This window comes from Mya arenaria, chromosome 11, assembly GCF_026914265.1.
Source record: "Mya arenaria isolate MELC-2E11 chromosome 11, ASM2691426v1".
Taxonomy (NCBI): Eukaryota; Metazoa; Mollusca; class Bivalvia; order Myida; family Myidae; genus Mya; species Mya arenaria.
The window spans coordinates 45257816-45271200 of record NC_069132.1 but is presented as its reverse complement, the minus strand read 5'-3'; the positions used below and the strand labels follow the sequence as shown (position 1 = coordinate 45271200).

The 13385-nt window shown below is 33.8% G+C and overlaps 1 protein-coding gene across 1 annotated transcript in view; it reads right to left on the bottom strand.

The window, feature by feature from the left end:
• LOC128209248 (leucine-rich PPR motif-containing protein, mitochondrial-like) overlaps positions 1-13385 on the bottom strand; it is a 46918-nt gene that overhangs the window by 29141 nt on the left and 4392 nt on the right. The window contains exons 4-14 of the mRNA XM_052913199.1: positions 13011-13132; positions 12643-12701; positions 11734-11820; positions 11283-11321; positions 10340-10427; positions 9792-9896; positions 7801-7879; positions 5876-5964; positions 3622-3727; positions 2622-2659; positions 312-381 (exon numbers count right to left, since the gene is read on the bottom strand). Of these exons, the coding sequence (XP_052769159.1) occupies positions 312-381; positions 2622-2659; positions 3622-3727; positions 5876-5964; positions 7801-7879; positions 9792-9896; positions 10340-10427; positions 11283-11321; positions 11734-11820; positions 12643-12701; positions 13011-13132 (882 nt within the window). The remainder of the gene's footprint in view (positions 1-311; positions 382-2621; positions 2660-3621; positions 3728-5875; positions 5965-7800; positions 7880-9791; positions 9897-10339; positions 10428-11282; positions 11322-11733; positions 11821-12642; positions 12702-13010; positions 13133-13385) is intronic.

Sequence of the window (13385 nt, the reverse complement as noted above, 5' to 3'; positions counted from 1 at the left end):
TAGTCCGTTGATAAATAAAATCAGTGTGTGTTTTAAAATGTAGTTTTAAACTTTTAAAGCTTTCTACCGAAGATTACTTTTACACCATTCCCCAATGATGACGATAAAGTTGTTACATAAAGACTAATAAAAAAATTTAAAAAAATAAAACCCTACCTAACCTACCTGTTTATGCAATGGATGTTACCCTAACCAAACCTGCATTTTCAATCTTAAAATTGAATGACCAAGTTCTGTTTGATGAATGTTTTACCTTATAGTATTGCAAAGAAACAACCTTGTTCTGGAACTAAAAATGATTCCAACTTTACCTTTAAAATTGTCCAAATTCCTGAAGTACATCAAGATTGGCAAGAATCCCATATGCTTTATCTTGACGCCCTGGAAATACGCAAGTTACACAACATTTATAACCATCATAATTATATTACTCTCAAACAATCAGATAAACATGTATTGTCTTTCATCACAACTGACTTAAATATAAATATTTTTTGACATTTTAGGAGTTTTAACAGTTTTTTTCGGACAGGTTTTTCCATGCATCTCAAAAAAGTTGACTCATTTGAAAATATGCGATTTCAATAAAAACAATAGCTGTCACAGTATGTGACGAATGCCCCCGAATGTGACATTGACCTACGAACAAGGTCAGTACATGAAAAGTTGATCTTGCCTTTACGTGTCAAATACATATGGCAAGTTATTTTACATTGCCTCTGAACATAAAAAAATACCACCCATACTTGACAACCTACACTGTTATGTCCTTATATTCAGAATTCCCTTGTGAATAAACACTTAGTGTATCTTTCACCTTAGAGGTAGGGACATGGGACACGTCGTCTTGGTATGTGGAACACATGTAGCGAGTGATTTTAAATCTGTCCATACAAGGGAAAGTAACAGCCCTGACACGACAACCTATACTCTATGTCCTTATATGCAGCACTCCATTGTGAATAAACAATAAGTGTGACCTTGACCTTTGAGGCAGGGACACGGGTCTTGCACGCGACACGTCGTCTTGGTATGTGGAACACATGTGGCAAGTTATTTTAAAATCTGTCCATACAAGGGAAAGTTACAGCCCGGACACGACAGCCTATACTCTATGTCCTTATATGCAGCACTCCATTGTGAATAAACACTATGTGTGACCTTGACATTTGAGGCAGGGACACGGGTCTTGCACGCAACACGTCGTCTTGGTATGTGGTATGTGGAACACATGTGGCAAGTTATTTTAAAATCTGTCCATACAAGGGAAAGTTACAGCCCGGACACGACAACCTATACTCTAAGTCCTTATATGCAGCACTCCATTGTGAATAAACACTAAGTGTGCCCTTGACCTTTGAGGTAGGGACACGGGTCTTGCAGGCGACAAGTCATCTTGGTATGTGGAATTCATGTGGCAAGTTATTTTAAAATCTGTCCATACAAGAGAAAATTACAGCCCGGACATTGTGAAAAACACTAAGTGTGACCTTGACCTTTGAGGTAGGGACACGGGTCTTGCAGGCGACACGTCGTCTTGGTATGTGGAACACATGTGGCAAGTTATTTTAAAATCTGTCCATACAAGGGAAAGTTACAGCCCGGACACGACAACCTATACTCTATGTCCTTATATGCAGCACTCCATTGTGAATAAACACTAAGTGTGACCTTGACCTTTGAGGTAGGGACAAGGGTCTTGCAGGCGACACGTCGTCTTGGTATGTGGAACACATGTGGCAAGTTACTTTAAAATCTGTCCATACAAGAGAAAGTTACAGCCCGGACACGACAACCTATACTCTATGTCCTTATATGCAGCACTCCATTGTGAATAAACACTAAGTGTGACCTTGACCTTTGAGGTAGGGACACGGGTCTTGCACGCGACACGTCGTCTTGGTATGTAGAACACATGTGGCAAGTTATTTTAAAATCTGTCCATACAAGGGAAAGTTACAGCCCCGACACGACAACCTATACTCTATGTCCTTATATGCAGCACTCCATTGTGAATAAACACTAAGTGTGACCTTGACCTTTGAGGTAGGGACACGGGTCTTGCACGCGACACGTCGTCTTGGTATGTGGTACACATGTGGCAAGTTATTTTAAAATCTGTCCATACAAGAGAAAGTTACAGCCCGGACACGACAACCTATACTCTATGTCCTTATATGCAGCACTCCATTGTGAATAAACACTAAGTGTGACCTTGACCTTTGAGGTAGGGACACGAGTCTTGCATGCCACACGTCGTCTTGGTATGTGGAACACATGTGGCAAGTTATTTTAAAATCTGTCCATACAAGGGAAAGTTACAGAGCCGGACGGACGGACGGTGCGATTTTAATATGCCCACCTTCGGGGGCATAAAAAAATGAACAGATATCAAATAACTGAACTAAGACTTCTTAAAATATCAAGAACAGTCTGTCCAGTGTAGTGAAATTTGAGGTTTTTGAGATTATTTTTTTTAATTACCCTGCCCTTCCCCGCATTATTAAACCAAACAAACATTTTCCAATATGAAGCTAAATCTGAGGTTTAAAAGAAAAACAAACCAAATAAATTACACAATTCCACATTCTAAAGCATTAAAACACAAAAATAGAGTGTACCTCACGTTGTAGATGAGGCAACAGTCCCACTGCCGACTCTGAAAATAGAAATAAAAAATGTCAAACAAGAGCACAGCAAGGGCTTACCAACGATCATCTAGGTTTTTCTGTTATCAGTCAAAAAAGTCACAAATTGAATATAGTTAAGCAAGGGTTTATCAACTATCACCTCTTAAGGGTTTTTTGTAATCTGTCAAAAAAAGTCACAACTCGACTAAAGTTATGGAACTTGTTATATATTTGTGCATATTTAGTGCTGGCAACATGCAGACAAATATTCATGTGAATATCTTGGAACATTATTTTAGTCATGGCAACAATTTAAGTTTTTGCACAGACATGACACGGACATGCCAGCGCAGCCGCTGATGACAGCAAAAAGGCCTCATCATAACATCGATATTTTTTACGAGCTAAACTACCACAAAGATGCACCTATATATGGTAAATCTTCACACATACATTTAATGTACATTTTCACATGCAAGTTTGATCGAGTAAAAAAAACCCATCACTTTCCGTTCATTGTAATAATTGCCTCTTTTTTTGCGCAGCAACTTTTTATGTCAATTTAGTGAAATTTCAGAAAGCGATCCTGAACATTTCATGATATCTTCAAAATTCCCAAAGATATTTGCTTTTAATGTGACATGCAAACATACACAGGACGTCACAGTAAAATAGCTTTACTTAGAACTCAACTTACATTTAAAGCCAATGAAATTGGAGATAGGCAATGATTTAAGTACTTCGCTTAATCATTAAGAATTTCAACTTTCGCCGGTGTTTAAAGGTGTCGGCCACATTGCTCATGCTACGCTTACTCACAGCCTCTCACCCACAACCTCACACTCACAGCTTTTAATAGGTAGTTGGTACAAAGCTTAAATTAATAACACTTGTATACCATAAATATTTATTTGTAAGAAATTCCAATGCCCCATAATCACAAGTCGCAGGTTACATAACCAGTATGGCAAAATACAAACCCTCAACTTACCAAAATTATGTTGACCGTAGCAAGATTCTATGAATGACTCAAATACATCATGTGCGTTAAGGTCTTGCCGTAACTGCTGTAGAAATCTTAATTCTTCTTGTCTAGGCTTCAAAAACAATAGTATGAACATAAGAACAACAAACACAGTAAGGTGATTAATGACCACAACTTTCATTTAATTGTGAAGACAGTTATAAACATTATTGTTTTCTGCTATTTTCCCAATTTTTTAAGAAATCTGTTTCCCACAAAATATAAAATATACATAAAATGAAAAATAAAATTAAAATAATCATGGAATGAATTCTTATGCTGATTTTATAGTTACATTTCTATTTTATTGTATGTCAATCTTGTATTATTTGAAATAAATACGCTTGAAGTATACTTTAATAAGTTAAAAATGCACACTTTAAATTAAAAGCACTTAATTATGAAATTAGTGTATACTGGGCGAGTACCTAAATCGGAACACTTTCGGCACTATTTGTGAAATAGTTTTAGTTAGACTTTCACCACAACAACAAAATTTTCCATCAGCATACTAGGATTCAAGACCAATTGGTTTTTTCAAGATACTATCAATCTGCATGAAAAGTATTTTATTAACAACACAATCAAGGACTGCCAGTTTTGTCCTCGGAGTACATAAATATGGAACAGTTTTAATTCGTTAATTATTTTAATGTATTCTTCTAAAATTTTTGCTCCATGTTTTGTTTAAGTAAATTAAGACTTTATGTTATTTCCAGCTTGTCCTTCTGTGTCATTTTTTGTCATTAAAATTTGATGGTTTCAGTAAAATACAGGCTGTACCAGTATGCTGTGATTGTGGCAAGCATGAAGTCTTACACCAGAATGCCATGTTTTGATATTTGAACATGAAAAACTTTAAATGATCGCAGTATTTGAAATACTTACCGGAGAATCGTGTACCTTGGAACTTGTATCTGAAGCAGGCGTCTTTATTGATTAAAATCGTAAATAAACTGATCTCGATTGGAAAAACACTTTTATAATGGATGTTCCATATTTACGTACTGTTCCGATTTAGGTATTCGCCCAGTACATGCTTAAAAAGCTCTACAGAACTTACATTTGTGTTATATATGCAGCGCTTCTAAAATTTTGGAACCTCAATCAGTCCAGACCCAGCCACAATCGGTCTGGTTCTGACCCCCCCCCCCCCCCCAAAAAAAGAAAGGCCTGTTCAAAAGTCTGAATATTTAGAAATATCACACATTTTCGCGATGTTTTTTCTGTCAATATTTTTTCGCGATATCGCAATTCCTAAGCGGGTTCTAGAGCCGCATAGCCGATTTAAATAGTCATTGATACAAGCTTAATTCAAATGAGATTCTCAACGACTTCTGCGGCGTTTCTAATAAGAACGACTGCGATTGTAAATAACTGTGGCTGTCAGGAAGCGGTCAGACGACAAAAAGTGAAAAAGTATTGTTTTATTTGCTTAATGCATCTACAGTGGGTCAACATTCAACCGATAATCTTGAATAATAATATCTATCTAGATTTATAATCGGGACTACAAGCTATAAGTGTGATATCGACAACGATGTTTTCATTACTGGGAATTAAAATGACGTAAGCGGCGCACTCAGCTTCCAGACTATGTAGTTAATCAAGCGTGTCGCTGTTGATATCCTATATATGACAAGGTTCATATTAACAATGACATATATATATGCAATTTAAAAGAACAATTTAAATTTAACAGTTTGGTAATCAACAAACGGATATATCATGTAATGATCGACGACGACATAGCATATTCATATTGCCATGTGAAAATATGGACCGATTTTAACACTTCATCAGGATAGCTGCAAGCACTTAATTAACACATAGTTTGTTTAATTGTGTCTTCTGCCAATACCAAAACACATGATTGGACCGATTGCAAGCATCTGCTAATTACAGATAGGCTTTAGAGTGTAGCAGAAAAAGCATCTGGTTGCATCGGTCTCATGGTAACTAAGACACTTTTATGACCTATTGGGGGTAGTTTTGAATGTGTGAATGACCCGTAAATGTTTGTGTATTACAATTTCTACAACTTTGACTGACTAAGTCGTTTTGGACCGAAATTCTAAAAAAAATGAGAAAATTTCGGACCGATTTTTTTCACACTTTTTTAAACTGAAATCGGTCTGGCTTGGCCAAAATCTGTCCAGACCGGCAAATTGCCGGTTTTTAGAAGCCCTGTATATATGTCCTGAGATAAATCTAGACTTACCATATCTGAAACCATCATTGCATTTATAATTATAAATGGCGACGGGTTCTCTAATCCCATGAAGAAATCATAAGCAATCTTGTAATACCCTGTAATACAAAACAAGGCCATTAAATAGGTTGATAACTAGGAAGCTTTTTACACGCATATTAAACAATGGGGCGATTGTTAAAGTTAACAATGATGTTAGTGTCATGGTTATTAACTTTCAAATCTTTTACTGTATTTAATATCTCTTTTAAATCGCTGGGATCTTAACATATAACATTGAAACATTGTGCCATTGGAACTCTGTTTAAGTCAACAATGTTGTTAACGTCATCGTTGTTAACTTTCACGTTACTGCACTGGAAGTTTAATGGACACACATGTGATCTGCTGTATTTCTAACAATATTTGAGACAACTGTTTAAGCTGTACTTGTTTTATCTAAATATATAAGCAGATCATCAAATATTTTACGATTAGGAGTTAAAAATTATACAAAATCTGTTAATTTGGGCATCTTGCAGGGCCTCATTGCATTATAGATCGTAATTCATAACCTCCTAAGTCTTAAATCTGTAGGAACGTCACAAATGGCAAGGGTTTTTTTTCATTTCCTAAATAGTTTTTTCAACTTTTAATACTGATTTGGGTTGAATGCTCAGTTCTTACACACTAGAAGAGTAGCATTTAATGAAGCTAAAGGTCTCGTTCTTACAAATTTACAGAAAAACAGCAAAAAAAATTATGCTTCAGGTTCAGTTATTACAAATATATAAAAAAATTATGTTAAGTGAATGAAAGTAATTATAGATTTTGGTGATCTGTTAAGAGAATATCTGTATAGAAAACTGTACAATCAAAGAAAGCAACATAAATAAATGATGGTCTTAAAGATGCACTCTTACTCCCAAATAAGATTTACCACAATTGATATAATTGTTTTAATTGACCAAAAAGGATGAATTAATATTGAAAACAATGGTTCTTATGAAGGATATTGTGCTTAATTTCAAAGAAAGATACAGAAAACACAGTATTTCTACACTATGAGACAATAGTAGATAGCTGTAAACCTTTTAGCACTCACCAATCATTTAATATTTGTGCGTTTTCAGCCATTAAATACACGGTTACAATCTTGTAATCAGTTATTAATATTTTCCATAAATGCATTATTTAGTAAATAGTCAAAGGTTTTTTATTCAAAAATTATGCTTGTTATACAAGTGTTTGTATTGATTTTATATAAGAGTGTCACTTTAGAATGTCTCTTCATTGTATTGCACAGGAAACAAAATCATTCTGTGCACATTTTATAAAGATGACCTTTAACTTTCTGAAAGTGGTTATAATGCTCTTACCAAATTAAACATTATTTTCTATGTTGTACCCTATATGGTCTTTTTCATTATATCTCAGATGCTATGTGAACTGATACATCATGAAATGTAAACATTTTGAAACACCATGTACATGTGCATAAATCCCTTCAAACATGTGTATCAAGTTTCATCAGAATATTGTGAATAGTTTTTGAGTTATGACTTAGGTTTTAGTTTTGTTATTTTACAATGCAATACAAAAAACAAAGCAATCACATAACAGGACATCTTGGCTTATTTTCTTCTTTTGAGCTGTCAAATAACATACAAATGAAGCCATACTTCTGTTTTTTCAGACTAAGTTTCATGCTTATATTTTAATAGCTTCCAAATTTTAGCGAATATAACAGTTTTTCACATGATGGGCACAAAACTCAATGAAAAAATCAGTGCTATGACAATACTTTAATTATTTTTCTTCCAAGAATAGACAAGCTGATAAAACAATTAATTTGATTCATAAAAAAATCAATTATTAAATAAAAATATATGGTAACTTCTTTCAGGAAATGAAACTTTACTGCGCTAGAAATGAAACGAAATAAAATCACATACCTCTTCGCAGAAGTGGAATGAGTGTTTCCAGTCCTCGATTGTAGTAATGGTTGCTGGTACCCTTCAGCTTCTCAAGGAACTGTAATATATATTCATATATATAAACATAAACGCTATACCCTGGTACATGTACATTGTAGATGGGTCCATCTTGTCAAAAACACAATTTTTATTCTTCATCATAATGAAATAAATATTTTAACTAGAGATTGCTGTTTTGAGAAAGTGCTTGTCTCCCTTATTCTGTGGTCGTAGCTGATAAATAATCAATGGTGGGCATGATTTTTTTATTTTGGACTGGAGAGAAACCAACAGTGACCTTGAAGTTTGGCCTACTCACTCATATTCAATAGTGAACATTTACTGAATAAGATCAGTGATCCCATGAATTTTAAGTATTAATGTGATAGATATATGTAAGAAGTACCATTTTGTTTTAATGATCTCAAAATCAATGAAGGTGTCATCTTCTAGTCATGACCAACTAGCATTCTAAGTTTGAACTTCATGGGTGCAGGCATTCTTTAGTTATTGAGCGGAAACCATTTTTCAGTTCGTTTTTTATCTTAAAGTCAAAGCGACATTGACCTTTGACCTGCTGATCTTAAATTCTTTAAGGATCATCAACTAGAGTTGGGAATTGGGCAGAAAAATTACCATCGATAAGCGATTTATGAAACCTATCAATGATCGATTATTAATCAATTTAATCAATGTTTTATTATCTTTGGTCATCTTATTTAAGGCATACAGATACAGTGCATGCACCAGTTTTAAGCACCAATGTTCCCTTACAATATTGTTTGTACATTTCTTTGTATAAATTACATTATGTATTCAGATCGAAACTAACCTGTAGTGTTTACAAGTTACTATTACAGAACAAGAGACCACAGGCTCTATTTTTTGTTTTACATTTCGTCTTGTATACATCAACTTCTTTTTAATAATCAGTCAGTAACAAGTACAATAAGCAGTTAAATATTCTATATGTTTTACAAGAACATTTTCTTTCAGACAACTGAGAAAACTAAATTCTAACATGGTAAGAAGTAAATGGTAACATGTTTTAAAAATCCCCTTTAAACCACAAACATGAGAAATTGAGAACAAATCCTTTAGCAGTTAAATTACAATGAAAAACTGTAATAAGGTACTGTAGTGACATACTGACTTGTTAGAATATGACTAGATAACTAAGCATAGTAACACCTTAACATTTCAACATTAACTAGCATTAACCAGAAAAAGAAAAATAGTCGGTAGCAGTTACGTCCCTTGTTTCTAAAATCGATTGTTCAAATTTCACTATTGAATGTCGCAGACGTAGGCCCTTACGATCAATTGTCGATTATAATTAATCATCGGCAGTTCGGCACAACACTATCAATAACTAGTTAACTTGCAAACCATGTTTGAAGTTTCTGGACCAAAAGGATCTTCAGTTACTGAGGGGAAAGTGTTTTTTTCACCTGAAGGTCATTGCCAACTTGACCTTTGATCTACTGATCTCAAAATCAATAGGAAAATCAATAGGGATCTATTGAGCATGACCAACCTGCATACCAAGTATGAAGTTCCTGGGTCAAAGCATTCTTTAGTTATTGAGCAGAAATAAAGTGCAACGGATAGAGCAAAAAATATGTTTCCCTATGAATGGGGCAGACATAGAAAACAAAACAGTTGGAAATTAGAGTACTTTACAAGTAAAAACTGACCCTCACTTAGTATTCTTAATTATCTTACTCTTCTGTTGTACCTTCATTGGTCAGATAGACTCATTTTCTACAATCAGCATCAACTTATTCGAAGCTATGGAAACAGTCATTTCTCCCACAACATAATTTTATGAGAACTTTGACATGTGCAATAAACAGCATATATTGCTGTAACATTTTTTATCACAAAACAAGCCTTATTTATGCAATCTTGTAACAATTTGTATCAAAGTTACCAAATAAACAAGTTGAAATAAAACAATGAGCACCTACCAGTTCACAGTATTCCGGTCTATCGTAGACAGCTGCACTTTCTATCAACTGACACAACGCTTGTTCGCTCAATTCAAAGTCTGCTTCTTTTGCATCTTCAAAGAGCTAAAGGGAAAAATGAAGTGTATTCTTAAAGAAATAGTAAAGTGCTTCGTCAATGAATTGAAGGACAAAATAAAGTGAATTCTTAAGTAAAATAGTTAGGTAAATCATCAAAGAATTGAAGGACAAAATAAATTCTTAAGTAAAATAGTTAGGTAAATCATCAAAGAATTGAAGGACAAAATAAAGTGTATTCTTATGTAAAATAGTTAAGTGCTTCATCAAAGAATTGAGGGGAAAACTAAAGTGTATTCTTAAGTAAAATAGTTAGGTGCTTCATCAAAGAATTGAAGGACAAAATAAAATGTATCCTAAGTGCAATAGTAGTCCTTCGGCAAAATGAAGTGTATAATTAGAGAAATAGGAGTATTTGGTCAAAGAATTGAAGGGCAATATAAAAAGCATCCCAAATAGGCGTATTTTTTATTCAAATCCCTTCATAATACCTTGACGACTCCCTCTCGGTTATCAGCAAGCATGTTGCCTATAATGGCCTCGTGAAATGCTGTCTGCTCCAAACCAAATCCTACACGCCTGAAAATCAAGACAATTATGATGTATTAAGGCAATGTAGAACTCTAGTACACGGTACTCAAGAACACTCAAAACTGTAAATTATGAAAGGACGAAAAAATCCTGATTTAGAAGTTCTATATAAAACAGCAGCTGTTGATAAAAATTACCTTTCTTACCTATTCATAGGTATGAAACATATTAATATATATTTAAGTATAGAGTTATATTATTAACTAAAAATACAATTTTGTTTTCTGAAAAAGGGTTTGTTTGGTTTTTCATTATTAGACTACATTTCTTAACAAAAACATGACAAAATTATACCAAAATGACAAACGCATTATTGAAATGAAATAAAACAAATTTATACTTTAAATAAATATAACTAGTGTTATAACTTTTGATGTGATGTCATCAATGAATATCGGTATATATTGTGAACTTTACAAACATGTAGTGACGCATATAATTTATGTATTTAGGGCTATGTTTGATCAAAATAGTATTTATGATATAATTGATCATATTAATAGTATTTATGATATAATTGATCATATTAGTATTTATGATATAATATATCAAATAAGTATTTATGACAAAAATTATCAAATTAGTATTTATGAAATTATTGATAAATTAAGTATCTATGATATAATTCATCAAATTCGTATTTATAATCAAAATAGAATACCACTTTCATGTTCATTCAATATGAAGTTTGTTGAACCTGTTTACCAAATTTGAGTACAACAAGGCTCCTTTTGATCAAATAAGAAAACTTGATTGAAAATTTCCTTGTGAATGACCACTGGAATGGTGTAATATCTATCCTCTACATCAGTCAAAAATGATTGTAAGTTCATGTGTACTCACTCCATGTCCTTGAACAGTGCCATCGCTGTATCATAGTTCCTGAAATCACAAAAATGATGAAGAAAGGTACGTAAGCTATAATTATGGCCATTAAAACTTCAAACATTCAGAAAATCAACGATGTTCTTACAAAGCATAAAGATCATGCAATTTTGAGAAACTGAATTTTACTGCTATAAATGTGTCTAAAAAACATACACGCAATTTTAGGTATGTTTTATTAATACAGTTGAAACCCTTAGGCTTGATATCGCTTGGCTCAATTTCCTAGTTGGCTCAAACATGAGGTAAAGAATAAAAAATTTCCCTCTATTTAACCATTCCTGCTTGGCTCTACATTTTCATGGCTCAAATAATTTGGCCTGCCCCTTGAAAATTCCAATTTTGTCCTTTCATCTACCTTGGAAACTCATGTTGGGCAGATGTATATCATCCTGAAAGGGTTACTCACCCTGCAGCAAAGTGTCCGGACATGATGGACAGATACACCTTTTTTGTGATCAGCGTCTCTGTGGCCTTCATGTGCTCCAGTATCTCACTGGAAAAATACACAACCGGTAGATGTACATTCACTCAGGTTGCGTAAGTGAATGAATGTAAGCAACAAAATGGACATAAAAAATTAAATTATTTCAGTCTGCCTACCATTCAAATACATTAACATGTTTGTTCAAAGAAAAAATCTATTGAATTTAAGTCCATGTGCATATATATTTCTAAGGCTTAAAAATTTTCATTTGATAAATGGTATGAACAAATTTGTCATTTAGGGAAGCTACCAGTAATGTCAAGCAAAACCACCCTGATTGTAACTAAACCACCCTGATTATAACTATCTTCCATGGCCTAGAGTAAAAGAAACAGAGTTTTCATTGAACACCCTGCTCATGGAATCTTACACCAGCGTCCATAGTTTATATATTTTCTTCCAACACAGTTAAACAAAATATAGTAAAAATGTATTTAAATCTATCAAATACAGATACAGGTACTTTATCTTTGCCCGTGGGTTAGAAACTGATTTCAAGCATGGCAAATATTTGGATCTAGTTATCTTGGGTGGGAGAAGTAAATATGCATACAAATGTACATGTAGAGATTAAAGAGTAATGGATTCTATCATTCAATTGTTTCATTTGTCAACAAAGTAGGTGAATATCATGGAGGTCTTAATCAGATTTAGGAATAATCAATTTAATAATTTAATTTTTCATAAACATGGAATAGAACTACACAATTATGTAATCTTACATGACACAACTTGTTTCAACTGTGCATGCACTCATTTTTAACATGCATACCACATTTCAAATAAATATCTTAACTAGGAACTAAGCCAACTACTGACAATATTTCTTACTTTGCTGCATCCATGTTTCCAGATCGGCAGTACTTCATTAAGCAGCGACCGAGGGTAACCTGTGAATTAAATGTTATAGTGAATACAAATCATTTTTTGCCTCCTCACTTGTCAGATAGACTCATTTTCTACAATCAGAAAAAAAAGAATACAAAGCTAACAGGGCTTTTGATCGTGTTGTAGACGTCATTACTGTCAAAAAAAGCTTCAATGAAATAACCAACATGACTTTAAGGTATTTTCGCCGATCCCTTGGACTTTGTGCCAACAGAGCTTGACCATATGTGATTCAAATAAATAGGTGACTATTTTAATTATTTAATTATTGTGGTAACTGGACAACTGTTCAGGCAATCTAGCTCTTTTACCCTGTTTGGAGCTACTCCAGCCTTCTCCAATCTGGCGAGGAAGTCAACGACAGAGAAGTCTGTCTTGTGTTCCAGCATCACCTTCAAGAGTGCATTGTAGTAACGAATTGAGTATGAGTGGCCTGAAAACACAGAGTCCATCATATTATTTACATTTATTGACTTGCATTTCACCTAAAACAGAAGATGGTAACTATGTTTTGTACTTCTGTTTCCTAATTTATAAGTCTATACATTAAACAGGTGTTTCCTAGAGCAGGGAAGTTTTGACCGAGAGATCATCTTGTGTGCTCTCACTTTTTTTCTTCACACGTACATGTATCCATGAACTAAACAGTAAAACAACTCAATTTACTTTTTGTGAAAAAATTGATT